This window comes from Zootoca vivipara, chromosome 8, assembly GCF_965207765.1.
Source record: "Zootoca vivipara chromosome 8, rZooViv2.hap1.1, whole genome shotgun sequence".
NCBI classification, from domain to species: Eukaryota; Metazoa; Chordata; class Lepidosauria; order Squamata; family Lacertidae; genus Zootoca; species Zootoca vivipara.
Window position 1 is genome coordinate 62,374,065 of NC_142591.1, and position 27,967 is coordinate 62,402,031.

At 42.8% G+C, this 27,967-nt stretch overlaps 1 protein-coding gene across 2 annotated transcripts in view; it reads left to right on the forward strand.

Annotated features, from left to right (window-relative positions):
* Nucleotides 1–1,387: 1,387 nt before the first annotated feature.
* The window catches only part of SLC26A7 (solute carrier family 26 member 7), a 78,470-nt gene continuing 51,890 nt past the window's right edge, over nt 1,388–27,967 (forward strand). Inside the window, exons 1-3 of one of the 2 annotated variants that reach the window (XM_088675693.1) lie at nt 1,388–1,500; nt 13,872–14,106; nt 25,781–25,891. In XM_088675693.1, coding sequence (XP_088531819.1) covers nt 13,914–14,106; nt 25,781–25,891 — 304 coding nt within the window. In that variant the 5' untranslated portion in view covers nt 1,388–1,500; nt 13,872–13,913. Of the gene's footprint in view, nt 1,501–1,770; nt 1,869–13,871; nt 14,107–25,780; nt 25,892–27,967 lie in introns of those variants that run through there. The other variant, XM_035125263.3, reaches the window with a different exon arrangement.

Genomic DNA, 27,967 nt, shown 5'->3' on the forward strand with positions numbered 1-27,967 from the left:
GTTTTGCTATGTTTACTAAGTAGTGGCTACTTTATAGTACTGTGTTAAGAGACTAAAAAGCTTTCTTAGTTCATGGCTCCTTTATGATAGTATGCCAGCAGGGTTGATGTAAAGGGTAAAACTAATTTATCAGTAGTATATTACATATTGCTGGATTTTACAATAGTTAAACACACATATACACACACCATAAAAACACTGATAAAGCAAGTTAGTACCTAACATTATTGCCTTAAAAAGTATGAACTAGAATTTATTTAAGTAAACCCAAATTTATTTATTCAAAGCAGATTTTGATCATGTCTGGAATTCAAAAAGTTGACTTTGGATCCTGGAAATGTGTGGAATTTTGGATTTATATGACCTTTTAAGTTTTGTCCCCTGGTTCTTACCGGTATGTGCTTCTTCTGATCAGCAAAAGTGGAGGCAAGTGAAGTAAGGAGGCCCTGGTATAAAAGAAAAATAAAGTGAAATCAACAGGTAGAGGTAGAAGACAGAGAAGCTGATCTGTGGGTCTGGGCACAGTACCTTCCTATTACCGTGTTTCTCTGAAAATAAGACACCGTCTTATGTTTATTTTTCCTCAAAAAACACTCTATTCCTTATTTTCAGGGGATGTCTCATTTTTTTTCCTCCTGCCACAGCCAGGATTGCTGCTGCGCCTATCACTATGTCTTATTTTCGGGGTATGGCTTATATTCCTTGAATGCTTAAAAATCCTCCTATGGCTTATTTTATGACTACGTCTTAAAATAGGAGAAACAGGGTAGCATTGCAAACCAGAGTTTCTGAGAGGTACAGGTTGACGGATCCAGGGACATTTGTTAAAAACAATCATGACTGTGAGAACCAAGTGGCAATGAAGAAAATGTGTAAGATGCAGTGGTAATGGGGCCATAAATTTCCTCGTCTCCTAGAGACATGAAACTCACAATCTTAGAGTTATCTGCACATGTATTTATTTATTTAGGCAATTTATATACCGCTTCATAGATCAAGGGAATCTCTTAAGTGGTTTACAAAATTTGTAAAAATGACCACAAGTAAATGAAAAATACAATACAAAACTCACATTTTAAAGATGCACAGAAGAGTTAGATAAGATCCTTTAAGCGTCAGTATAAACTAAAACAATTAACATATGCGGACCATCGTGATCCTGACAGCCCAAAATACAGCAAAGACAATGAAATTTTGTCACTTGATTTGCATTAATCTGAAAAGGTTGATCTAGCCACATTTTTTGTTCTGCCTTTCTTTCAAATAGTTCACGGTGACGTAAGCAGTACTTTCCTCTTTAGAACAATCCTGGAAGGTTGGTTAGGCAGAGAGAAAGTGACTGGCTGAAATATATCCAAGTGACTCAGGCCTCTGGCCTACAGAAAGCACAGGAGAACTTGATGTGATACGCTGGGAATAAGGAACAGTGTCTAAAACGAATGTGTCATTTATGTCTAATTAATATATGCATGCAGGCCCTGCTGCCATGCATTTCCGCCGGTAAGCGCAAATCAGACAGCCAAAAGCATAAGGCACTCATAAAGAAGGAAACAACCCCAGAGTATGGCCTGGAGGCAAATGAGGCCGGCAGCTTGCGGAAGCTAATAATGGTCTGGGTGTGCCTGGATGTGCGATTGCCTGGAAGCCACATGTATGCTATCTTGGGTCCCATGACCAAAGAACGGAGGGATACGAGTGCAAAAAAAGAAGATAAAATAAGTTTTCTTAGGGAAACAATTGTCGGGCTTTAGTTAAGCTCAGGCAAAGGTCACAGTTCTGGTGGCCCAGTTCTGATGCAGGGAGACTGAGGCCCGAATAGCAAGAAGCAGGCTGCAAAGTTTAAAATGGGCCCATGTCTGCGATCAAGGGTAAGTAGACAAGCACCTGGGAAGGTTGGAGCGAGCTGGTTGCCAAGGTGAGCAACTAGCATCATCCCCTGTTGTCCTGTTACTCCTACTGAGGCAACAATTTAGATTTTATAGGGCCTGGTGGGTTCTGATTGGCTTCTGTGGGTCAGCTGAGAGTATCCTGCCAACTAGAGGAGCCTGGAAGGCAGCCTTGGTCCACAGAGTTTAGTTGTCTGGCTTGCTGAAGATTCAGGATGCTGTTCGTGGAGGAAGGTAAGATGGCGGAAGACTGTCTGCTACAGGCCTTGGTGCGAGAGAGACAGACACTCGCATGCCTTGCATCATCAACCAAGCATCCTATTTTTAAAAATGAACAAGGCCTTTGTTTTCAGTTTTTCAAAACAAGGGAATGAGAGAGAGGGGAGGCCTTTGCTACCAATTTATACTGGGCCTAGCGTAATGATGTTTGGACTCTGCTTCTTCCACAGCCGCCACCTTGAGGTGCTACTTTTCTCCTTGTAGGGAGTTTGCACTCAAGGAGGGCCGTTCAAAAATGCAGGCCCCTACTTGCGGCCTGAATTAGCAGTACCATGTTGTCCTGTCCCCCCCACCCCTGTGTGATTATTTTGAATATAGAGATTGGGACTTAGCGGGGTGGGGGTGGGGGAGAAACAGGTACCAAGGACTCAGCTATACAGCTGCAGATAAAATGTTTTGAATGTGTTGTAAAAAGTGCAGTATACAGTTGTGACACTGGACGGCAACTGTGAGCAAATTCAATGCATTTTTCAAAACGTTTTTTTAATAAAAAAGCATTTTTGCAACGCTTTTAACGTGCGTAGGTGTTCCACCCAAGTAAGCTGATATTTCAAACGTCATCAACGGGTAGCCCCAGAATCCGCAGTAAAGAGCCCTGGGAGCTTTGTATATTCCCCCAGCTGTACCGATTGAACAGAGTCAGTGCCTGACTTGTTTTCTCACACTTGTTTTCTCATATTATTCTGTGTGTGTCTGAAAAGCATAGGTCATGGAAACAGGACCTTGGCAGGGACACACACACACACCCGTGTTAATGGCCTATCACCGATGTGACCGCTTCACCAGGAAAGTAGCTTGGCCGATATTTTAACACTTGCTGGATCCAGGGATTAGAGAGGTCTCAGCATATGGCCTAGTGCCCCCCAACTCACAAGATGATACTCACTTGCACATCCGCACCTGCCTACATGGATACAAGCTGTTGGGGGGGGGATGAACTTCTCACACCTGCACCACCCTTGGCTTGGCCAAACATTCTGATGTGCAGCCTTATTCACGTACTTTGGGCAAGCAGATGCACTTGTGTGCTCACAACTCGTGTTAAATCAAGATAACTTATCTAGGTCAATATTTTTCATTTATAGCTTATTTATCTAATACAGTAAGCCTGCAACTTATGCACATTCATGCACATTTAACATTTAAGTGCATGGCAAAAAATAAAATAAAAAAATGAATAAAATAAAAAGGTGAAAAGGGGGCAGGATTCTGACTTTGGCAATCCCCCCTCGCCCCAGTTGTTGAACGCAATGAGTTTTGACTATACGCGATTTTGGCTTTAGGTTCGACCCCCAGAATGTAACCCCCACATAGGTTGTGGGCTTATTGTAATACTAAAGGGTGTCAGAACTTCAGATTTCTTGCTTACGCCCTCCAAGGACCTCTTGCATAATCTCCCATTTTCTTGGAGTCACTTAAAGTTTCTCTTGACTGGCTGTGTAACAAAAGCATGAGTAATCAACCTCTCCGTTTTATCCATGAAACTCCAGTATCAATCTGTGATGGTACATTGTGTAGTTGGAGGATGATGTCAAGGTCGGAGAATCTTGCTGATTGAGAAAGCAGGATGCTACCCTTTGTGATCCAAGGACAAATGACTACAGTAGCAGTTTACCTATAGAAGCCACTGGGTGTCACTGTTGCTTTGTATGCCTCTTGTGAAATGAAGTTAGTTTAGTACCGGAATGGAGAAAACATTTCTTTTAGCTAGAAGTTCAAGTCAAAGGTAAACCACGCACTCATGTCCTTGCATATTATGTGGGAGTATGCTCCATTTCGAATCCCTGTGACGGGGTGAGCTCCCATTGCTTGGTCCCAGCTCCTGCCAACCTAGCAGTTCGAAAGCACGTCAAAATGCAAGTAGATAAATAGGAACCGCTATAGCGGGAAGGTAAACGGTGTTTCCATGTGCTGCTCTGGTTTGCCAGAAGCGGCTTTGTCATGCTGGCCACATGACCTGGAAGCTATACGCCGGCTCCCTCGGCCAATAATGCGAGATGAGCGCGCAACCCCAGAGTCGGTCACGACTGGACCTAATGGTCAGGGGTCCCTTTACCCTTTACCTTTTATGCTCCATTTAGTTTCCACTGCTTTCAGCTTTGGTTACAAGCAATGCAGTCTTGTTAGATTCAGAATTCTGGAGAGAGTTTTATTAGAACTATTAGGCTTCCTCAGAGCTATATACAAAATATTGCTTTGTTATCAGAAACAAGTTTCCCTGATTAGTTGAACAAATAATTTTGAGAGATTGCTATGCACAGATTGTGTGTCCTTGTGATAAAATTGAATGTATTCACCGAACACGCAAGGTACGCTTTCATGCCATATGCAGATAGCCAGTGCTTGAAAAGAGCACATGACAACAGTGTGTGCATTTAGTGGAAGTGTTTGGTAAGGTTTTTGTGATTAAGGGTGGGATGTGGAAGTTTGCATAGTTTTGTTTTCAGTCTTGAAGTCTTTTGTTGGGATTTTGGTAAGGTCATCTGTGAGATATAACACAAAGTAATGGCACAGAAGTGCAAGTTGCTTGGCCTGTGTTGCAGAGAACTGTCTTTGCAAAGATGCAGAGAGGCATCCTGTTTATTAAATTCCATTGTGTCACCTCTGTTGTTTGGAACCCATAAAAATGAAACCTTTTCCTGTTCGTATGGCACAGAGTACTTTCTTCTTTCTATGGATAATTATGTGCCAGCAAGGGATGTGCCATATGGGATAGGTTAAAAGGTAAAGGGACCCCTGACCATTAGGTCCAGTCGTGACCGACTCTGGGGTTGCGCGCTCATCTCGCATTATTGGCCGAGGGAGCCGGCGTATAGCTTCCAGGTCATGTGGCCAGCATGACAAAGCCGCTTCTGGCAAACCAGAGCAGCACATGGAAACGCCGTTTACCTTTCCGCTGTAGCGGTTCCTATTTATCTACTTGCATTTTGACGAACTGCTTTCGAACTGCTAGGTTGGCAGGAGCTGGGACCAAGCAACGGGAGCTCACCCTGCCACAGGGATTCGAACCGCCGACCTTCTGATCAGCAAGCCCTAGGCTCAGCGGTTTAACCACAGCGCCACCTGGGATAGGTTATGCAGTGTCAATAACTATAGAAGAGTGGTCCTTATTCCTGGTAAATGGCATGCCCTGAATATACAGTATGCAATAAAGGCCATAAAAACAGTCCCGAGTGACAACAGTATGTAATTTGTAGACCGACAGAGCAAACTCACCAAGAGCTTGGCCATCTTCAACCTTAGATGAACCAGGATCTATAACTTGTACAAAGGTGGCATTTTTCCAGGTTCTTTTGTGGGTGAGTGGAGAAGGAAGGGAGGTATACAGTATTGCTATGGATTGTTAAACCAGAATGGTCCAGGACTTGAGCTGCCATTAATCAGTTAACTCCACTCATCTCTTGTTCCAATAAGAAAAAAAAATTGCTAGAACTTTTAATATATTTTAAAACATATTTGCATTTCCTCCCAGTGTTTTCCATGATAACTCCCGTGAAACAGACATTAGACAAGCCTATGATAGGAACAATAGTTTTGTCATGATTTGCAGTAATACAGTAGGCTGATCGTAGCAGCTACGGTAGGTTCTAGGAAGTGACTTGGTACACCAAATTAACACATGCTAATTTGGAAGCACTGCCCAGTTCTAAGGAATGCAGATAGAAGTGATGTCGTCATTTCATACTGTGCTGAGTGAGCATCTTAAAACAGCCCACAGCCCTCAGAATGTTGAGGAAACCAAGGTGGGGCTTGAATTCTACGAACGCTGAATTGTCTCCCAGTTTCGGCCGAGAGGAAGGGTGAAGCTGGATCCATGATAAACTGTTGAAGAGGCCAAGCTGAGGAAGGAAACGAACTCATCTTCTGAGTCCCTCAGTGACTGTTGTTGGGACCTGTGCTTTTTTCCTTGTTCACACTAAGTTGTTCAATGTGGTTAAAGAGATTGTGATGACCTACAAAGTGATATTTCCCAACTGGGTGAATTGGCAGTAAAATGGCAAATGCAATTCAAATTAAGCAAGTGTGAAATGAGATGCATTAGGGCAATTATCGTAATTTAACAAATACACTAATGAGATCTGAACTGGCAGTGACTGACCAGGAATGAGACTTTGGGGTCATAGTGGATACCCAGATGGCCCCAGAGGCAGCAGTGAAAAAGTCAAATTAAATGTTAGTGATCATATGGGAAAGGGATTGAAAATAAAACTGCAAATATAATGCCAGTATACAAATGGTGAGATCAGATCTAGAATATTATGTAAAGTTCTGGTAGCCTCATCTAAAAAAAAGGGCATTTGCAGAGCTGGAAAAGGTTCAGAAAAGGACAACCAAAATTGATGGGGATGGAGTAATTCTATGAGGAAAGGAATGGTCACAACATTTGGGGCTTTTTAGTTTAGCAAAAAGAGCACGGAAGGGGGAACATGTTAGAGGTTTATAAAGTAATTAGCTGGCCCGGCCACGCGTTGCTGTGGGTTTTTGTGTTAAATGGACCCTTTTCTGTTAAATTGACCTTCAGAGTCTTCCTTCAGAGTCCCCTCACCTGCTCTGTCCCAACCCTGACTCCCCTACTGTAAGTTTCAAAAATAAGACTCCCCCACCCACACGTGTTCCTGAAAATGTCCCCACCCCCACTGCTTTGGCTGACTCAGGGGCCTCCCCCCCATGGCTATGTGTTTCCCCCCTCCCTTTGTTGTGCCTTATCCCTGTGCCCCCCCCCCATTGTGAAAGGCCCTATTCTGTTTGTTTTTGACTGTGGCCTACTGAATGGTGCGGCTACTCAGTTTCCCCTGCTTGGCAATGCTGTGGCCTATTGAAAAAGCTGGGCCTTGTTGCTGCAAAAGGACTGTTTTTAGTTGGTTGCTGTGGAATTTTGTGATGTCATCTGGCGGCCCAGCTTTGGAGGCGGCAGGGTGCGATTTGCCTTTCTATTGGATGCTGCTGGAGTTTTCAGAGCTTCTGGTGGTGACGTCTAATTTGGGCGCCACTTTTTTGTGTTTTGGAAATTTTTTAATGCCAGATCCCTCCTGGATGGGCATGGAACATTGTGGCCAAATTTGTTACATTACGGTTCAGCAGTTACGGAGAAAGGCTGTGACCTCCGTGCGTGCAATATCTCTCTCTCTCTCTCTCTCTCTCTCTCTCTCTCTCTCTCTCTCTCTCTCTCTCTCTCTCTCTATATATATATATATATATATATATAGATTCATGTTGTGGAGAAAGTGGATAGGGGGGTGCTTTTCTTCCTCTCTCTAATACTAGAAGTTGGGGCCATCCGAAGAACCTGAATGTTCTAAGATTCAAGATGGGGAATGTGGGGAGTACTTCTTCAGACAGCGAATAGATCAACAATGGGATTTGTTCCTCAGGATGTAGTAATGGCTGCTAACTTGGATGGTTTTAAATGAGGATTAGACAAATTCATGGAGGATAGAACTGTACAAACTATGCTGTCTATGTTGGCTATGCTTTCCTTCACTGTCAGAGACAGTATGCCATTGTATATTAGTTTCTGGGAATTGCAAATGAGGAGAGCACTGTTGAGCTCAGGCCCTGCATCCACATACAGTGAAATTTTGAATTCTTACATGCCAAAGTTAATTCTATGGATCATTTGGTTGATTCCTATCAAAATCGCTAATGGTTGAAAAAAGATTGGAAACCGTGACAAACTATAAGGTGTCGAAGGCACGCTGTAGCCTTAGTGGCGTTGACAGGCGATTGTTAACAAAAACGTTTGTCATTGGGTCCTTATATAAGAGGGCAATCTCTTCTTTAAATCTGCCACCAAGATTCATTTTTTTTTAAAATGGATCTTGCTCAAAAGGGCCAGTCAATCATATCAAAGGCTTTCCCCACATCCAACCCTTAGTGATTTTTCTGACTGTTGTAGCAATGGTAATGGTAATGTACTGTGCTACATGCTTTATAATTTTTAATTGTATTTTATAGCTGCTTTTATTTCTTACGTTATGCATTAGCATTCCATGTGAACTGAACCTGCATGTTACTAGGAGCAGAATCAAGCCAATTCTCTCCATCTTCCCTTTCCTTCCCTCGCCAACTGACACTTAATATTCCTTGGCTCCTGGAGGCCACATTGGGCTCTGTTTGTGCATTATTATTATTATTATTATTATTATTATTATTATTATTATTATTATTTTCTTCTAATGCATAAATTGCTGCTGGGGCGTTTTCCAGAAAGGGAGCTGCATCCAAGTGGCTAACGAGGGTCTACATCAAGATCCTACATCAAGAGAAAGATCAATAGACTTTGCAAAGGTGACGACTTTAATGACCCATTACTGGTACACAACTGTCTTTCTAGTTATAATAGATTTTAGAGAAACCTCCAGTCCTGAAAAGATGCTCAATGAAGCCTTTTAACTCCAGTGACAAGCACATAAGCTCCTGTGCATCTGGGATTCTGATTGGTCATCATTCCAAAGTTCTTTTGAAAAGCCAGCAGAATTCATGTAAACTTAGCAGTCATGAAAAATTGCCACCTTCCTGTTTGCTTTTTGGCTAGGAGATGTAGAATTTTTTGTTCTTGACTCCATTGGGCCTTTTCTTTCAGCATCTCTTTCTGCTCTTGTAGCACTTATGTAATCAGTGGTGGATCCTGCAGAATCTTTAGTGCTTTGGTGCCCCCTGTTGCTAGCTCTTCTGTAGAGACATCCAATAAAATTACCCTTAAATGACTGCAGGGACTTTTAAAGATCCAACAACTAAAACATAGCCACAAAACATTTCCTACTGCAGCACATTGTAAAGCTTGCTTCATATGGGAATTAATTGCCATTGATATTAACCATCTTTTTGTGATCAGTCTGGATTGCAAAAGTTAACTAGCGTGGGTTGCAGTGCTTAATTTCTTCAGAGAGCTTTTTTTTTTATTAACTTAAGCTTAGAAGCATCCCCATCTAACTTGCTAACTCTGCCTCCCTCACTAGACTGGCTTAGGAGGGAAATAAATTCACCCTGCACCAGGTCAGAGACACTCTTTATTATAAAGTTCTGGGACTGACATAGAATCATAGAGTTGGAAGAGACCACAAGGGCCATCCAGTCCAATCCCCTGCCAAGCAGGAAGCACCATCAAAGCATTCCTGACAGATGGCTGTCAAGCCTCCGCTTAAAGACCTCCAAAGAAGGAGACTCCACCACACTCCTTGGCAGCAAATTCCACTGCCGAACAGCTCTTACTGTCTGGAAGTTCTTCCTAATGTTTAGGTGATTCCCTTCTCTAGAAACCTGCTGATGTGTATGTTCGAGGAGCCCATAGTTTAGTGGTGGAGCCCCCAGCATCTCCAGTTAAAAAGGATCATCTCCTGGCTAAAAAGGAAAGACCTCTGTCAGAGATCCTGGAGAATCACTGCCACTCAGTGTAGACAACCAATGGTAGTGCCATTCAACAGAAGGAAACATAATGTAGATTCAGAATATGAGTTTGACCAAACTGCGGGAGGCAGTGGAAGACAGGAGTGCCTGGCGTGCTCTGGTCCAAGGGGTCATGAAGAGTTCGACACAACTAAACGACTAAACAACAACAACATGCAGATGTGGGAGGGAAGGAACTGAAGCAGAAAGCTTGAGCCTTCACCACATGTAGGTTCTCTTTTGAGTTCAAACAAGCATGCATGCATTTGGGACAGCGCCTGCCTATGCCTATGCCTAGCTGTCCCCGCACTCCCAACACACATCCACCCTACACAGATTGGACTTTTGTAGAGGGTTTGGATGACTTGCATGCATGAACAGACACCACTGGAAAGCAGTGTGGTTGAGATGATGTGAAGAAATAGGAAAGCTGAGTTCTGTCTGTTGAGTTTGATCTGTGGTTAGCTGTTCCACCCATGCAAATAGTCCCTCAATACTGCACTGATCAACAGCAGCATCAACAAACCCTTACCGATGGGAACTTGCAATAAGAAAACACAATAAACATCTGAACATAAAAACACAAGAGCCCTGTTGGATTATGCCAATGGCCCATCTAGTCCAGCATCCTGTTCTCACAGTGGTTAGCCAAATGGCCTGTGGGAAACATGCAAGCAGGATTCAAGCACAATGCCACTATTCCCTCTTGTGGTTTCCAGCAGCTGGTATTCAAAAGCATCATTGTCTCCAACTGTGGAGGCAGAACAATACCATCCTGGCTAGGAGCCATCGATAGCTCTCTCCTCCATGAATTTGTCCAGTCCTCTTTCAAAACCACCCAAGTTGATGGCCATCACTGCCTCCTGTGGAAAAAAATTCCATAGTTTATGTGCTGTGTAGAAATACTTCTTTTAAAAAACCTGTACTGAATCTTCCAGTGTTCAGCTTCATTAGATCAGTCCATCAGTCCTAGTGTTACGAGAGAGAGGGGGGGAAAACCTTTATCTACTTTCTCCCTGCCATTCATAATATATCAAGTTCTCTCTTACCTGCTTTTTTTCTAGAATAAAAAGCCCCATATGCTGCAACCTCATCCAGTTCTACAATATCCCTTTTAAGGTGACTTGGCCAGAACTGTACACAGCATTCAAATGCGGTCACACCATAATTTTTATAACAGCATTATGATATCTGAGACCTATAAAGACCTATTTGAGGCCTCAAACAACCACTAGAAGATAGGCTTTTAAAAAATGTTTTTTTTAAAAAAAAGCGCTATAAAGAATACACACCACCATTCTGCCACCTCTTAATTATCTTAAACTAAGAAAGTGATACCCCTTAATAAGAGATAATGGAGGAAAGCTAATTCCCTTTACCTCCACTACAAAAAGCCCCTGGACCTATTTATCTGCAATTTGGCAGGCTCAATCCACTCTGGAGTGTTTCCTGTGCCTGTAAATTTTACCAACTTTGGCCAAAAGGGAATCATAGAATCATAGAGTTGGAAGAGACCACAAGGGCCATCCAGTCCAACCCCCCGCCAAGCAGGAAACACCATCAAAGCATTCTTGACATATGCCTGTCAAGCCTCTGCTTAAAGACCTCCAAAGAAGGAGACTCCACCACACTCCTTGGTAGCAAATTCCACTGCCGAACAGCTATAGAAAAAACATTATAGCCATTTTTAGATTTTGCATTATATTTAGTGGGGAAACACAGTGCTTTGCTTTATACAGAGTGGCTCAGAACTCGAAACACAGTTCAAAGTGGAGAAAAAGCGCAAAGTTACTCAGACACAGATTGTAATTTTTTTTATGCATAGGGTCTGTGTATACCACTGGTAAAGGGACCCCTGACCATTAGGTCCAGTCGTGACCGACTCTGGGGTTGCGGCGCTCATCTCGCGTTACTGGCCAAGGGAGCCGGCGTACAGCTTCCAGGTCATGTGGCCAGCATGACAAAGCCACTTCTGGTGAACCAGAGCAGCACACAGAAATGCCGTTTACCTTCCTGCCGTAGTGGGTATATATCCTTAATTATGAATAGCCAATAAAAATTGTATATGGCGGATGAAACTGTGGGAACCATCTCTCTAGTGGGCATCTCTCTTCCTTCAGTGAAGCCTTTTTCTTGTTGCAGTGCATAAGCTGATGTTCAGGTTTCAAAATTAGAAACCCCATGTTACAAAGAGATGAATGGCTCTGTTATGCAGCGGAGATTAGCTTGACTGTTACTCATTACCCTCTGGGGCTGAGGCAGGGGGGAATTCATAATGCTTTATATGCACTGCGGATTACTTGACTAGCACCTTGTTGCCTAATGGTTTCCATGACTCATAAATGCAGAATATATACTTATAACAGAAAAAATGCATTATTTACCCGTTTCTTTGATGCCATTATAAAATGTGTGATATTTAAATACCTAGGCATTTATAACAGAGTCATATATTCAGTAGGGTAGCATCTGAGCACCTGGAAAAAGAAATATGAGTACAGGAACAATAAGAAATCACTAGGCATTACAAATATTTAGAGACTAGTCTCCATAGAGAGCATATTAGCTGTATAAACTGCCAACAGCAGCAATACCGGTAGGAGAGAGCAGATTACACGGCTGTAAAATATGGATGGTGAGCACGTACTTCATATTAGGAATTGAATAGATACCTAGCTGTACTTATCAGAACTAGATAAACCACCATACCATCTACTGCAGCGCTGCAATTAGCTACATTATGGTGGCATGTAAATCTCAATTTTTCCATTGTGATGAGAACAGTCTCGTTGGGTTTCTTTCATTCTCCCTGTAACTCATACCAGGCTTATGAACTTACTAGAAAATTGGGGTGTGAGTGTGCACTGCCCATGTTTCCAGTTGGAGGGCAAGCACCTGGTCAGCACCTTGGTTCTTTGAGGATGCTCTGCAACTTTTGTTTTACACACCACACTGGGAGCTTACAATACACAGCAGCAACCTGGATTTGCTGCCTGTGGTACATCGAAGAGGGAGAAGGAGGCAGGCAGCATGGTGCTCTGAAGACTGCATTTGTGTGATGCTTGTGTGCTCGCATACCACTTTGCCACATTCACACATTATGTTTCTAGGCATCTATTGTAAAAAATCCTATGTGTCACACCTCAGAAATGCAATGTGTGTAGAAGCCCTTGGGGTGCATAGCTGAGTGGCAGAGCACATGCTTTGACTGCAGAAGGTCCCAGGTTCAGTCCTTGGCATCTGCATTAAAGAGGTTCATTGCAGGTATTTTGTCTGAGACCTGGAGAGCCACTGCCAGTCATAGGCAATACTGGGGCCAAATAGACGGCAGCTCCCAATGTTCCCATGGTGGCCAGTTTCTGAAGCAGCCTCCCTAGCTGTTCCTTTAACTGTGATTTAATCTGCAGCAATTGCAGGTGGGGATCACATTTAGCTCCTAGTCACAATATGTAGACCATATTGGCTATCAAAGGCTTCACCTGATCCTTTCTGCATATCAAAACCCTTCTTAAAGGGGAAGGAACAGGCTAAATCAGGGGGGTTGTGCATAGCCAATTGGTAAGCTTGCCAGCTTACCTGAAAAGGTCTCCCTGTTTGTTTTCAGCTGGTATCAACTGTGCCAAGACGTGTGGGCAGTCTAATCCACAAGCTGCTGTTCCAAAGAGAATGTTTTAATTAAAGTGTCATGTTGCAAGAGGTCTAGCTAAATTCACTGAGCATGTTTGCCAGCACCAGGGATTCGGAGCAACTTTTTAATGCACTGATGAGTTTTTCCTCTGGCTAGAAAGGGAGGGAGAGAAGTCCTGTGTAGTGTTTCCCTCGCACAAAAAAGACAAATTGCTGCTTCTCTCTCTCTCTCTCTCTTAAATGGTTGGCAAGGAGACTCCTGTCTGCCTGGGCACTTCCTGCTTTCATTAGCATAGCCCAACCCACATCGAACAAACGCCCAGCACTACCTCATTTTAATGCTGGACCCAGGCCAAACGTACAAGCGCTACACTGAATATAAGGAGGAGAATGACTGCAATGAGAACCATAAACTGTCATAAGGCTAGACCACATCTCTGGCTAGGGCAGAAAAATATTGTGCTGAACATGAACAGCCTTTTAGATAGTTTGCATGGTTGAAAGCAAAACATACTTAGCAAGGTTCTGACACTGGAAGAAAGGTGGGGAGGGAGATAAAAGAACGGGTGTTTCTTTCACAGATCTGAAAGTATAACCTGACAGAAGAATAAGCGAATTTCATACCAACTGGGTGCAGTTCAACAGAGGCAGTGTTTTCCCCCCTTCCTTTTCTATTATTTTCTTCTGCTACAGAAGAAGGAACATTGTAAAAGAAAGGGGTAGTGGGAACACAGCATGGCAGGGGCCAAGCGGAAAAAGAAAAATGCCATCTGGAGAAAGATCCATGCACTTCGCTACGAAGACTTCAAACTGTGGTGTGTAAGGAGGCTCCCTGTTCTGGAGTGGGCGCCAAACTACAACTGGAAAGCCGACCTGCTTCCTGACACAATTTCTGGGATGATGCTGGCTGTTCAGCAGGTGACTCAAGGTACTGTGCTGGAAACGGGCTCCGATAGCTGTTTAGCGTACAGGTTGAACTGCTCAAGCCTGTGCTTGTCTCCTACCAGAACTGATGGGGATTGGCATTTCCCCCATCCCCTTTCCTTATCCTTACAGCGGAAGCCTGCGCGTGTTTACGTGGAAGTAAATTCCGTTGTGTTCGAGGGGGGCTTGCTCGCAGATTAAATGTGCCTTAACTTTGATGCAATAAATGGCAATTTCTCTCCTTGAACATGCAAGCACACAACAATACTGATACATATTTGGCAGTATTTGTGTGTGCATGCACATACATAAATTGGGTGCCATCCGACAGCATATATAAGAGCAATTCTTGCTTGTTGTTCCACTCTCCTTTAAAAAATAATTTATACCTGTGCAGAGAGGTTTACTGCTACTCACAGCAGAACCCTTTAATTATGAAGTGAAATTCACAGTAAGTTCTATGTATGCTGATGCAGAAGTTCATCCCACTCTGTTCAGTGGGATGTGTAGTAGGATTGTAGCCTTAACCCTTTACTAATCTATCCGCTTTTACCCTCCTTTGTTGGTTGTTGCAGTGCTTTATTGTACAGTGTTTGCAGTGAGAACAGCACATACTGACCTACCTTACAGGGTTCTTGTGAGGATTACTGCTTACCAGGATAATGGTTGTGAAGTATTTTGAATGCCATAAACTGATACGCAAATGCTAAGCATTATTATAATTATTCTATGCAAATCTAGCAATTCACCTTGAAAGTAGCATCTTTCTCTTACCCTGCTCATATGAGAGAAACAGCGAAGAGACGGACAAACATTAGCATTACCCCCTAGTGTTACCTGCCACTTCCTTGACAGCAACAGCCAACAAGCCACAAAGAGTTTAGCACATAAAATAGTTCCTTACAGGTAGGTAGCCGTGTTGGTCTGAGTCGAAACAAAATAAAAAAATTCATTCAGTAGCACCTTAAAGACCAACTAAGTTTTTATTTTGGTATGAGCTTTCGTGTATCTGATGGAGTGTGCATGCACACGAAAGCTCATACCAAAATAAAAACTTAGTTGGTCGTTAAAGTGCTACTGAAGGATTTTTTTTAAATAGTTCCTTGTTACATTTTTATGATGGTAGCCAAAATTGTGACCTTTTGCAGGCATGTTTGTCTTCTGAGATGTACAGTAAATTTCCATTGAAAACTAATAAAAATCAGGGTGGAGCTCCAATCTGATTTGGTTGCCATAGGTACAAAGAAATCTCCCCCTGGCTGATACCTGGAGACCAAAAACAAAAACAGATGTGAAAAGTACAAAACTGCTTAAATAGTTTTTGGAGAAATTAAGGTTTCTGTCATGTTATGTATGACATTTCAGAGAAATCCCCCATTCAGTGTATTGTGAAAACAGCTGAAAGATCATTCAGAGGCAAACATTTTGTGATTCCCTAACAGCTAGCCTTAGTCCTCATTCATGCATTGAAAATTATAAGTGCTCCTTTAATTGAATTATTCTGCAGCTGGAACCAACCGGTTTGTGTAAGTATTTATGCTTTTGGAGTAATTAGGAACATCTGCACTGGCATGATTTAACTTTAAAGACCTTAATACTGTAGTACTGTAAAGGATCTTGTTTCACTGGTACACTCATAGACAACAATTGCAATTAAAACACAGCTAACAATGGTATGTTTGAAGCCAACCAAAATATTGAATTAAGAGGCAGGCAAGAGTAAGTACTACTTTTCTCCAGCCTTCTTTTTTGGATTTCCACAAAAGAGTTATTGGACTTTATTGGCTACAGCTTAGAATACACAGGTGATGCTAAAGAAAACTACCATTTTCATCACATATGAAGCTGCCTTTACATCAGGTGAGACCATTGATCCAATGAGCTCAATATTTTACCATCAGCAGTGGCTCCCCAAGGACTCAGGCAGAGGACTTTCCTGCATCACCTGCTATCCTGTCCATCTATAATAGCTAAGATAGTGGAGATGCCAGAGCTCTTCTGCGTGTAAAATAGGTGCTCTGCCATGAAGCTATGGGCTTGATTATTTTAATAAAACAAATATAAGAACATAAGAAAAACCCACTAGATTATACTGGAGGTCTGTCCTGTGCATTATTCTCTTTCCACCAGAGGCCATCAGATGCTCAGAGTTTACAAGCAGGGGATGAAGGTAACGGCCCCTTCTCTAGTCTTTGAATCTCAGCACCTGTGAATGCAAAGGTGTTCTATTTCAGAGCATAGTGATTCTACCTGGCTGTTATTGCTAATGGTACTGATAGATCTCATTGAATTTGGCTAACTTCTTATAAAGCTGCCTCAGCTAATGGTTGTCAGCGTAGTATTTCATTTAGTCTTCTATAAACTTAGTACAGCAGCATTCTCTAGCTAAGGACGCTGTTGGACTCCAACTGTCATCAGCCTCAACCAGCATGGCCAGTGGTCAAGGAGGATGTGTGTGTGTGTGTGTGTGTGTGTGTGTGTGTGTGTATATCTATATATTTATATATATTCATTCTCACCCAGTCTATTCTTGGCCCCACTTCTGCTTGTGGCTTGGGGGCCATTGCAGTGTGGCTGCTTCCTGTGCCAATCAGAGAATGTCAGGAGCCCTGGATCATGTAGCAAAATCCCATGTTGTCGTAGTTTACAGGATAACATAGCATTGGGGTACCCAGATTTAGCTTTTCCTATGTGGCTAGGAGCTTCCAATGATATCATCATGATGTAGAAAGGAACCACAGGAAATCATGAGGATCATATACAAGAGGGCGAGGCTTTAATATAAAGCAGATTCCAATTAAGCTTCCATTTAAAGAAGATTCTACAATTCCCTAGGCAACTTATTCCATTGGTAACTGTTCTCTGAGAAGGAAGCTCTCTCTTGGTATTTGCAGCCTACATCTGCTTTGATATTTGCTTGAATCCACAGGATAAATGGCTGTCGTGGAATTATTCTGTGAACCGAACAGGTTCTGCCCAAGTGTTTCCTTCCACCTTTTGACTTCGGATCATTACCTTTAAGGAATGTTCAGGTGCCATTCTGTCAAGCTGTACTGTTCATTCTGCCCTGGCCCAGGATGATTTTTTTTTTAAAAAAATTTGTACAATATCTAAATGCTAATGAGAGATTTGATACAAAAACTTGAAAAGGGGGACAGAATCAGATAGCATGGATGTTAATCCCATAGCAGACACACGCAAAGAAGGGGTGTCAAACTGGAGTCTAAACTCTTCATTCAGAAGATGTCCAAGGGCTGCACTCAGTTTTCAGTATTTGATTTGGGGTGTGGGAGGCAATAAAAGGACCAGTAGTTAATTACTTAGTACACTCGTTACCATCCAGTCCCAGTGTGCAAAAAAACTTTCATCAACTGCCGCTGCTCCTAATCACGAGTTTCCAACCAGACCTTAAGACCTCCTTGCAGTTCTAAGTCCCCTATCATTTAGAGTGCTTCCATCCTGCAGTTTATTATGGACTCTTCACTGTTTTGCATGCAAGTTTTGCTCAGCACCCATAGAATGTTGTCTTCATCAAAATGCTGCCCTATGTTATTTTCCTATTTAACCACGATTTATGCGGAAAATCTGATAAGAGAGCCGAACCTATGAAAATGGTCTGGATTAAATGAGGAGATGTTGTAGGATATCATTTTGGTGAGGATGGCGTTGTGTGAACACGGCAAAAAATTTGAATGTTTGAGCAGCACCAAAACTGGCCCATGTGGAAGTGCCATTAAGATGAATCCCAAGCCGGAATTAAGATTGCTGGAAGAAATATCAACAACCTCAGATATGCAGATGACACAACCTTGATGGCAGAAAGCGAGGAGGAATTAAAGAACCTTTTAATGAGGGTGAAAGAGGAGAGCGCAAAATATGGTCTGAAGCTCAACATCAAAAAAACCAAGATCATGGCCACTGGTCCCATCACCTCCTGGCAAATAGAAGGGGAAGAAATGGAGGCAGTGAGAGATTTTACTTTCTTGGGCTCCTTGATCACTGCAGATGGTGACAGCAGTCACGAAATTAAAAGACGCCTGCTTCTTGGGAGAAAAGCAATGACAAACCTAGACAGCATCTTAAAAAGCAGAGACATCACCTTGCCGACAAAGGTCCGTATAGTTAAAGCTATGGTTTTCCCAGTAGTGATGTATGGAAGTGAGAGTTGGACCATAAAGAAGGCTGATCGCCGAAGAATTGATGCTTTTGAATTATGGTGCTGGAGGAGACTCTTGAGAGTCCCATGGACTGCAAGAAGATCAAACCTATCCATTCTTAAGGAAATCAGCCCTGAGTGCTCCCTGGAAGGACAGATCGTGAAGCTGAGGCTCCAATACTTTGGCCACCTCATGAGAAGAGAAGAATCCTTGGAAAAGACCCTGATGTTGGGAAAGATTGAGGGCACTAGGAGAAGGGGACGACAGAGGACAAGATGGTTGGACAGTGTTCTCGAAGCTACGAACATGAGTTTGACCAAACTGCGGGAGGCAGTGCGAGACAGGAGTGCCTGGCGTGCTATGGTCCATGGGGTCACGAAGAGTCGGACACGACTAAACGACTAAACAACAACAACAACAACCACTGCTTGCCCGCCAAAATCCTCTTATACTCCAGAGCAGCAATCTTCACCAATCATGCCACCTAAACATCTCTTCCATTGGCTAAAGACAACCGCTTCCTATATTTTTTGGCTTCGTGTCAGCATATAGCCAATAGTGCACTCTCTATCCTTTTTGATGCTTGTGCTGCTAATATAAAAGGATGGCAGTGAGTTAGATGTTTAAGATATTGTAGTAATGGGCACTATTGGTAGGCTAATCCTTTTGCTTCCTAGCTATTCAGATGGGTCAGTAATTTATGTGGAGTGAGCTAAGAGTGCCATAGTCTGCCATAGAAACTTTGAAGGCAGGAGGTTTACAGTCCAGCTCAGAAGCGTGAAACCTCATGCCAGGGGTCAAATGCAGTCAGTCCTCCAGGCTCTCTCTCTGGAAATTTCTCCAGCTCACACCCTTCACAGGCTCTGTTTCACACCCTAGATATTTTTGCGTGGCTAGAATATGTTCTTGAGCCCTGCTAATGGCTCTTGCTTGTCTGAATGGAGAATAGAGAGGAGTGTGAGAATGTAGAAATGTTAGAGGTGAGCCAGCAGTACATCGCAATGTTCAAGTTGGAAAAAACTCTTTATTAGCAAAAACCTGATCCACACAGGAGTGTCAAGCCTAATGAACAGAGCAACTCATCAAATAAATAAAATAAATAAAAAATAATAAAAAAGGTATCCGCTTCCTCACAGCTGCCTAAGTCCCCTCCTTTCTGGGGTTCCCCCCCCCAAGCAATCAGAGACTGTGTCTGCACGTCACCAATCCCTCCTCCACCCCTTTCAAGCATTTCCTGGTCCTGGGAGACCAGAGGGGAGGGGAACCTGTCACAGCAGGAGGGGGAGACACCTGTGGCTCTTCACCAACCTGACTCATCTCTGCCTCTTGGCCTCTCTCCTCCTCTGCGTCAGCTTCTGCCTCTGATTCCAGACTTCTCTCTGCCACAGACTCTCACAGCTCACTGAGCCCTGTTACCCCTTCAGCTTCTGACACCTCCTCTTCCCATTCTCCTCCCTATTCTCCCTCTCACCACTCATTGTCATCCCACCACCACTCCCTGGGCTCTGAGCCTTCTTCTCTTGGGGGTTCCCAAGCCAGTTCCTTCCAGCATTCCTCGGCGTCCAACAAGTCCATGTCAAGAAACAAAGGCAAAATTTACATTTGTTGCTCTGGCCCCTTGCTCTAGCCCAGTCCATGACTGGCACATGGCCCTTGGAAGATGGACCAGAAAGAAATGTGGTCCTTGGACTGAAAAGGTTCCCCACCCCTACACTTTCTGATGCTCATATGGCTCATGCCTCTCAACCCACTTGTACGCCTTGCCTGTACAAAAGCATTAATTGAATTTAGAACCAATTCAGAGAGCCACATTGTTAAAGTGATCACATGGTAGTGCATTTATGGGTCCAGCTGTGGTAGAACCACTTGAGGATTGGTCAGAATGTGGGGGGATTCAATCACTGATGTGGATGAATAAGTGATACCTTACCTGTATTGAATTTAAATTTATTAGCCATTACCCATTCTCATTCCTGCTTCATTGGGGTCGTACGTGAACATCTGAAATGGTGCAATTCTCAAAGGAATGTCATATTTGTTTAGTGCATGCTTAGATTGGATCTGGAGAGACTTTTTCCTAACACAATTTCTCATCCATTTCAACCCCCCTACTCCAGTGCCCTAAACTTAATTTTAAGAAACATAGAAATCCATCCCTCAATTGGTTTCATAAGCACTGTAGGAGGAATAATAATTGTAAGACTAATCTGTTGTTTGTATTTGAACTGATGGATGATGCAACACTGATGAATGTTTTCTTTTTGTATTCCCTGAAGAGAGAACAGAGCTCTGTTACCTGACACTATAAATAGACAGACGTATATATTAGCTTAGATAGTTTTTTTAAAAAACCGATTAGACAAATTCATGGAAGATAAATCCATCAAAGGCTATGTGGACCTTCCATTTGGATGAAATGGATCATGTAGACCCATGTTAATCTGGTTTCAGGCCTGGTTATATTATGGAAACCGCTTTTGTAGTTCAGTGGGGCAGATGGGAAATTTAATCCTATTGCTTTCCTTGGACCTTTTAGCAGCATTTGAGACCTTCTATCCTTTTGCATGGCCTGGCCTTTGTAGCACCAGTTTGTTTCTGGATTAGGGTTTATTGGAATAGAGTTGGGGATTTTACCACTGCTGTGGTTGAATAGTTGGATAAATTTGCTCAGGGGGTAGGGGAATAAGATAAAAGGAAGATGGAAGGTCAAATAAAAGTAGAGAGGGAAAGTAGCAAGCAAAGATTCCTAGCAGTGGAAGGAAACATATGAGAAATCTAGTGAGTCCATTGCTGGATTAGAGTGCCTGGAAATATGATAAGTCTCTATTAGGTTCTAATGGCTGGTCCTTAGAGTCAGAGAAGGAAAACCAAGGAGCTCAGATAGTATGGCTAGTTCTTAATAGCCTGGATGGTGTTGAGAAGGTCTCACCACTGGCCATGGAGCTACGAGAGAATGGATGAGGAAGAACTGCTAGGCTCAGCAGCTCAGTGTTCTGAAATAGCTTTGTATATCCATTGGAAGGACTCATTTCATGATTTTCATCCTATTTGGCAAAGGGAGACATCTCTTTTGCTTATATGGTTGTACATCCTTCAAATGATTCACATCCTTTGCCTCTGCATCACTGATCAATCTGTGATTATAGGCTTAATTAATTGCAAATTAATAGCTCAGTTTTCTCCAAGGATCTAGCCAGATGTTCTGGCTTGAGGACAGAGATTTTATGGTGTCCCATGCTTCCCAAGTTTTATTCTACTTATATCACTACCACCTTCTCCAAGACTTTGGCCACAAGTGCCAGGTAGAGAAGTTGCTTTTAATCCTTGGTTTCCCATGAGGCTGATGATTTATGTAGTTTTTACTAACTCATTTGCCTCACATAAAAACGACCCTTTAACATGAACTGTGCAGTTATAATTAAACAGAAGAACGAGAGGAATCATTGCTCTTAAAGCAAAGCTAGCTAGCAAAGGATTAGAGCCATGGGCTGTGGGACAAAGCCCATGTATTACCTAAGGTAGTTCTAAATTTTGTACTTGGCTTGTGGGTTTCTCAGAAAGCCAAGGAACTTAAGACTTCATGAGCTGGCAAAAAACCTAAAAATTGGCAGTCTTTCTTAGGCTGCTGGTGTACATGCTTGAAACTTGTACTTAAAAACCAGAAAGACGGATCATGTGTCTCAATGAGTCTTCCATCCAGCAACTTCTGAAACTCCAGAAGGCTAAGGGCATCAGTTAAACTCAAAAGATTCTTGGTAGATGCAAGCACTCCTGTTAAATATGCTGGCTTCTTTGTCCCATGGTACGTCACCCAGAATGCTTACATTCCTCTGAAACTGGTTATATTCATATGCTTAACAGCACAGTCCTATGCATGCCTACCAAGAAGGAATCACCCCTAGGTTAGTTCAGTTGGACTTTCTCGTAGGTGTGTATAGGATTGCAGCCTAAGTGCATTCTTCAACCCAGTTTGAACCACTGAAAAGGTTCGTTCTCATGTTGCCACTCTCTGGACCTCCATGGAGGGGGCTCAAGAAGATGGGTGTCAGATGATGATTGCCGGCTCCACATTGGTTTATGTGGGAAGAAGTGGTCCCTGAAGTATTGGGATCCTTATAGATCAAAACCAGTACTTTGAACTGAGCCTAGAAACTAATTTGTAGCTAGTACCTTCATGCCAGAATTGGTTTTGTACGTTCAGACCATCCTGCATTGGTCACCAATCTGGCTGCTGAATTCTGCACCAGTTACAAAACGGATGTTTGGGTCAGTGATTTTGTGGCCAGATACCAAAACTGCTAAAGTTACCTTCCCTTTTCTTTGTGCATGCCTATTTATTATAAGCACTCCCATTTCAATCATTCATTTCATTTATAACCTGCCTTTCCTTCAAGGATTTCTAAGTGCTATATATGATCTCTCCCCTCTACATTTGACCTTCACAGCAACAGCCCTGTGAGGTAGATTAGGCTGACACATAGTGACTAATCTGGCTCAATGGTCATTCATTGAGTTCTTTGTGGCTGAGAGGAGATTCAAACCTGGGTCTCCTCAGCTCTCATACAGCACTTGAACTGCCATGCCTCACTGGCCCTCATCTACACAAGGGGTGGACTCTTATTTAAAGCAGCCCTTCCACTCCTGTCAGCGTTCATCTTTAAGAACAACAGTGTTCTTATTGTTAAAATGTTTATTTAAAAAGGTAAAAAAAAAGTCAGCTTGGCTTTGAGTAGGATTTCCTGCTTTAAGTACGAATTCTCACACACAGAGTAAAAACACATGCAGGTAAGGCGGCTAACTATGTAGTCCTTCATGCTTAGCAACGATTGTGCCTGGTGTTATGGGATGGTTGGACGGAGCCAAGAATAAAAATTCTTCCTGTGACTGGACACAATGCTCTCTAACTACATTCTTGCCTAGGCTTTGCAGGTGCTTTACATAAGGCTTCATTCACCTGAAACATCCTGAGGCTGCCAACTATGATGCTATCATATAACTCTGATAGGTCCACATTTGGAATATTATATGCCATTTGGTCACCCATTTCTGGTTCCACTGAAAAAAGGTGGAAGACGTGTAATAAATATAAATCAAATCTCAACAAGGGCTCTTAGACAAAACTACTTGAGAGAATGGCTTGATGGACAGTGGTGCTAATGAGACAAAGAGGCAAGAACTGAGGATTAACCTTTTCATACTTCATTCAGTGCTCAAATGCTTTGACTTTTGTAGTGAGTTTGGAGGGCTATAATTCATTTAAAAATACATTTAAAAGTAACCACTTTGATCATGCACCTTTATCTCTCAGTTTAGACTAGGTTTTGTGGCTAGACACCAAAGAACACTGAAACTTAGTTTTAGGTACAGAAAGTTTACAAAAACTGCCTATTCTAATCTATTTTCCATCACCACCTCCCCCCCCCCAAGTCGGATATGTTTGCCATATTATGTAATTTGTCCACTTGTGCATTCTAACTCTGGCAAAATGATTAACTTGACTTTGGTCTTCACAGTGAAGAATAGTTAGCACCTTAGTAGAGCTCAGAGCTCATGTTACAGCTCAGGGTTCATTATTACTCTGTAAAGCACTATGAACATTAATGGTAGAATGCATGATCCAGCCAAAGTAATGCATTTCAAGTCCCATTTATTTCAAGACAAGCATACACTTGGATCTCACCGATCAAAACCAATGGGATTTCAAAGTTCTTAGCTTTGACTGGATTGTGACCTTAATGTGTAGGCTGCTACTTCTTGTTAATGATTTACTTGTTTTCCCTCATGTTGTATTGACTTTAGGAAAGATTGTGGCAAGAAAATTATCTGATGTTCCTCTTGATCCTATTTAAAAGTTAGGTGTGAATAAGCCCTGTGTTTGTGAGATTTGTAGATCTGTCCAGCAGGAACAATCTGAAAACTCTCTATGGGAGAAACAGCAGCTAAGTGATTGCACACCTGCAGTGTATGCAGAAGGTCCCAGGCTCCTGCTTTGCCACCTCTAGATTTGTTTGTTTGTTTAAAAAAGAACCAGGTAGCTGGTGATGTGAAATACATGAGACTTCCAGATTCTGCAGCTGGAATAGACTTGAGTAGTTAACTAAATTTTAAATACAGTATACCCATTAAAAGGACTGTATCTCCCTATTTGAACCTGCCTAGGTTTTGAGATCTTCAGGGAAGGACCTTGTCTCAGTCTCACCACTCTTAAGGAAATGTTTGGCAAGGAGGACCTGTGAGATTACTTCCTTGGTGGCTACCCCCAAGTTCTGGAACCTACTCCTAGGGGAGACTAGGCGAGCCGCCCCTCTGCTTTCCTTTCACCGGCAGGCAAAAGCTTTTTTGTTTGGACAGGTCTTTGGCCACTAACTGGCAGTTGTGATGATGCAGGATTCAAACCAGAGACTTCCTCATAGTACAGTGGCTAAGATGGAATTCCCATAGGGAAGGGACTGTGGCTCAGCGGTAGAGAGTCTGCCTTGTGTGCCGAAGGTTGGTGGTCCAATCTCTGGCATCTCCATCTATAAAAGGATGAGGTTGAAGAAGATGGGAAAGTCCTCCGTTGCAGAGCAGATTCTTGTTAGATTAGAAAGCACACACAGCTTTATTGTGACCCATAGACCAAAAGTACACAGTACAATAGTATATATCAACAATTATTCAGGTGTAAGATTGGCCTTGCTAACCATCAGAGGAGCTTTAGCTTGTATATACTGAATTTTGCTACAGCCAGTGTAATAGTATCAAACTTATCCTCAAGGAGACCCTTGACATGAGAAGAGCCAGCCATTCCAGGGTGCTCTGCTAATATTGAATTGATTAGGTGCTTCTAACCTGTTTATCGACGTTTCCGTGCGCTGCTGTGGTTCGCCAGAAAGTGGCTTAGTCATGATGGCCACATGACGCGGAAGCAGTCTGCGGACAAACGCCGGCTCCCTCGGCCTATAGAGTGAGATGAGCACCACAACCCCAGAGTCGTTCGCGACTGGACCTAATGGTCAGGGGTACCTTTACCTTTACTTTTAACTTGTTTATACAGACCACAGTGTAACAAAATGTGCTTCATAGATTTGGCATCCTGGGAACATGGGCATAGCCTATCTTGGTATGATTAGAAATCAGTGGGCCAGGTGGGCAAGTAGCCTGACTCTGCATAGGCCAGCTTCCTGTGCTCTTATGTATCATGCTACCCCACCTCTAAAAATGGTTAAAGAATGAGATTCTGATTACAGATTGATATTAATTAAGAACATCATAAGAGTCTGCCGGATCAGGCTAATAGCCCACCTACTCCAGCATTCTGTTGTCTCAGTGGCCAGCCAGATACCTGTGAGAAGCCCACAAGCAGGACCTGAGCACAACAACTTTCTTCCTGCTCAGAAACTGGTATTCAGAGGCATAGGTAGAATGTTGTCATCATGGCTAATAGCCACTGATAGCTCCATGAACCTTTCTAATCCCTTTTTAAACTCCTTCAGAATGTAACCTGATTTATTTCATAATTCCCATCTACCTTCTCTACAGGGCTTGCCTTTGCTGTTCTCTCTTCAGTGCATCCTGTGTTTGGCTTATACGGATCACTCTTCCCTGCTATTATTTATGCCATATTTGGAATGGGACGCCACGTTGCCACAGGTAAGTGCTACTGGATCCTTGAGGACCAGTTCTGAAAGCTTAACAGGTCTGTTGGCTGACTCTCTTAATGTTGCCTTCGAGGTTAGTGTTTTGTATAGCTTGCAGTGTACGATGAATAAAAATTAAACAAGCTGTTCTTCCATGGAAGGGCAGAATGCAGAATTAGTTTCCATTCGGCTTCTCTGAAAATCAAAGAGTCTCCAAGGATCAATGCACAAAGCTTTGCAACTTTTCAGACTCCATTCATTTGTAGGAACCCCATGTAAGTTCCGTGGAAGTAAATGGAATTTGGGTAACAGCATCGTTTGATGCTCTCTGTGACACTCAAATTTGGCAATAGTTTTATGATCTTCAGTAGTTGGACTATTCTGAACTCTTGCAGCTTGGAAGAGATAGAAATCACCCTCCAGAAATGGATTTGGTATTTTTTTGGTGCATTTCTTTTACAACTAATTCCCCCCCCCCTGTGTAATAAAACTATTTGGGGGTGGGGGAAGCATGATGAAGATCAATCTGGAACTGTATCTGCATCATTAATATTGCACCAACACTATCTCCACAAGGACTCTCTACTTTGAGATCTGGCTGGTGCCTGCTAAAGGTCTGTCTCTTTCAGAAGGCCTTTGGATGCTAAGCTTTGGCCTTTGGATGGATGGGTGTAGTTTTAGTTAAATGTGCTTGTATGGTTTTGTTTGTATCCTCTTGTGTGTTTTATTGTTTCAATGCTATAATCTGCCCTGGGGTCTTTTGATGAAGTGCAGGATCTTAAGTTTCAAAAATAAAAACAAAATAAACACATTATACCAGGGATATATATATATATATATATATATATATATATATATATATATATAATGCTCTATAAAATTTGCTCTAAGATGAAACTTTCACCTGGGAGAGCTCAGCCAAAGACAGTTTATTTGCTTATTTCCAGAAACAAAAAACAAGAGCTGCACAATGTTCTCCTGCTTTGAAACCAGAAGAGATTTATTATTGTTTGGCTGACTCATATTCAGATAATCTCTCTCTCTCTCTCTCTCTCTCTCTCTCTCTCTCTCTCTCTCTCTCTCTCTCTCTCTCTCACACACACACACACACACACACACGTCTTTTTCTGATCCTTAGTTCCTTCTCTATGTATGGATGTAAATATATAAATCCATATTATGTACAACAGAAGATTGGTTAAGCAAGAAAGGGCAATTCTGCATCAGACATTTTGCCATTCTTCTAGGCAGCTGCACTGTATCATCTAAATCATTCATCCCTTGCAAAGGACGCTGGAGCCCAACTCTCATACTAAGCAATTCCTGGCCGGGTTGTAGTCAGGATGGCGTCAGTGTGCCATGCTACTGCTTCACCTCAAGCACTTGATTCACTCCATCTACCTTGCTCTGCAAATCACGGAGGCAAAGTGCGGAGCCAACTGTGGCACAACTCCAGTAGCCGGCCCCTCCTCCTCCTCCTCCTCCTCCTCCTGTTGCAGAGGAGCAGTGATTGGATCTAGAAAGTCTAGCTCCCATCATCCCTGACTATTGGCCATTCTGGCTAGGGCTGATGGGAATCTGGGAACCCACCAGTTGCCCAGCCCAGTCTTAGGTAATTTTCAAGCTCATATGAGCATCCTAGTGATGCTTTGTTGTTGTTGTTGTTTAGTCATTTAGTTGTGTCCAGCTCTTCGTGAACCCATGGACCAGAGCACGCCAGGCACTCCTGTCTTCCACTGCCTCCCGCAGCTTGGTCAGACTCATGTTTCGAGAACACTGTCCAACCATCTCATCCTCTGTCGTCCCCTTCTCCTTGTGCCCTCCATCTTTCCCAGCATCAGGGTCTTTTCCAGGGAGTCTTCTCTTCTCATGAGGTGGCCAAAGCATTGGAGCCTCAGCTTCAGGATCTGTCCTTCCAGTGAGCACTCAGAACCAAAGAAGGGGTCTGTCTAAGATATTAATTTGAGAACTGATCTCTCAGAATGAGAAGCAGGGTTTTTACAGAGAACATCTGGTCCCGGTTGCAGAAAACAATGGAGCTGGGTACGGGGGTCATGGCCTCCCTTTAGTTAATACGGGTTGGAAAGGA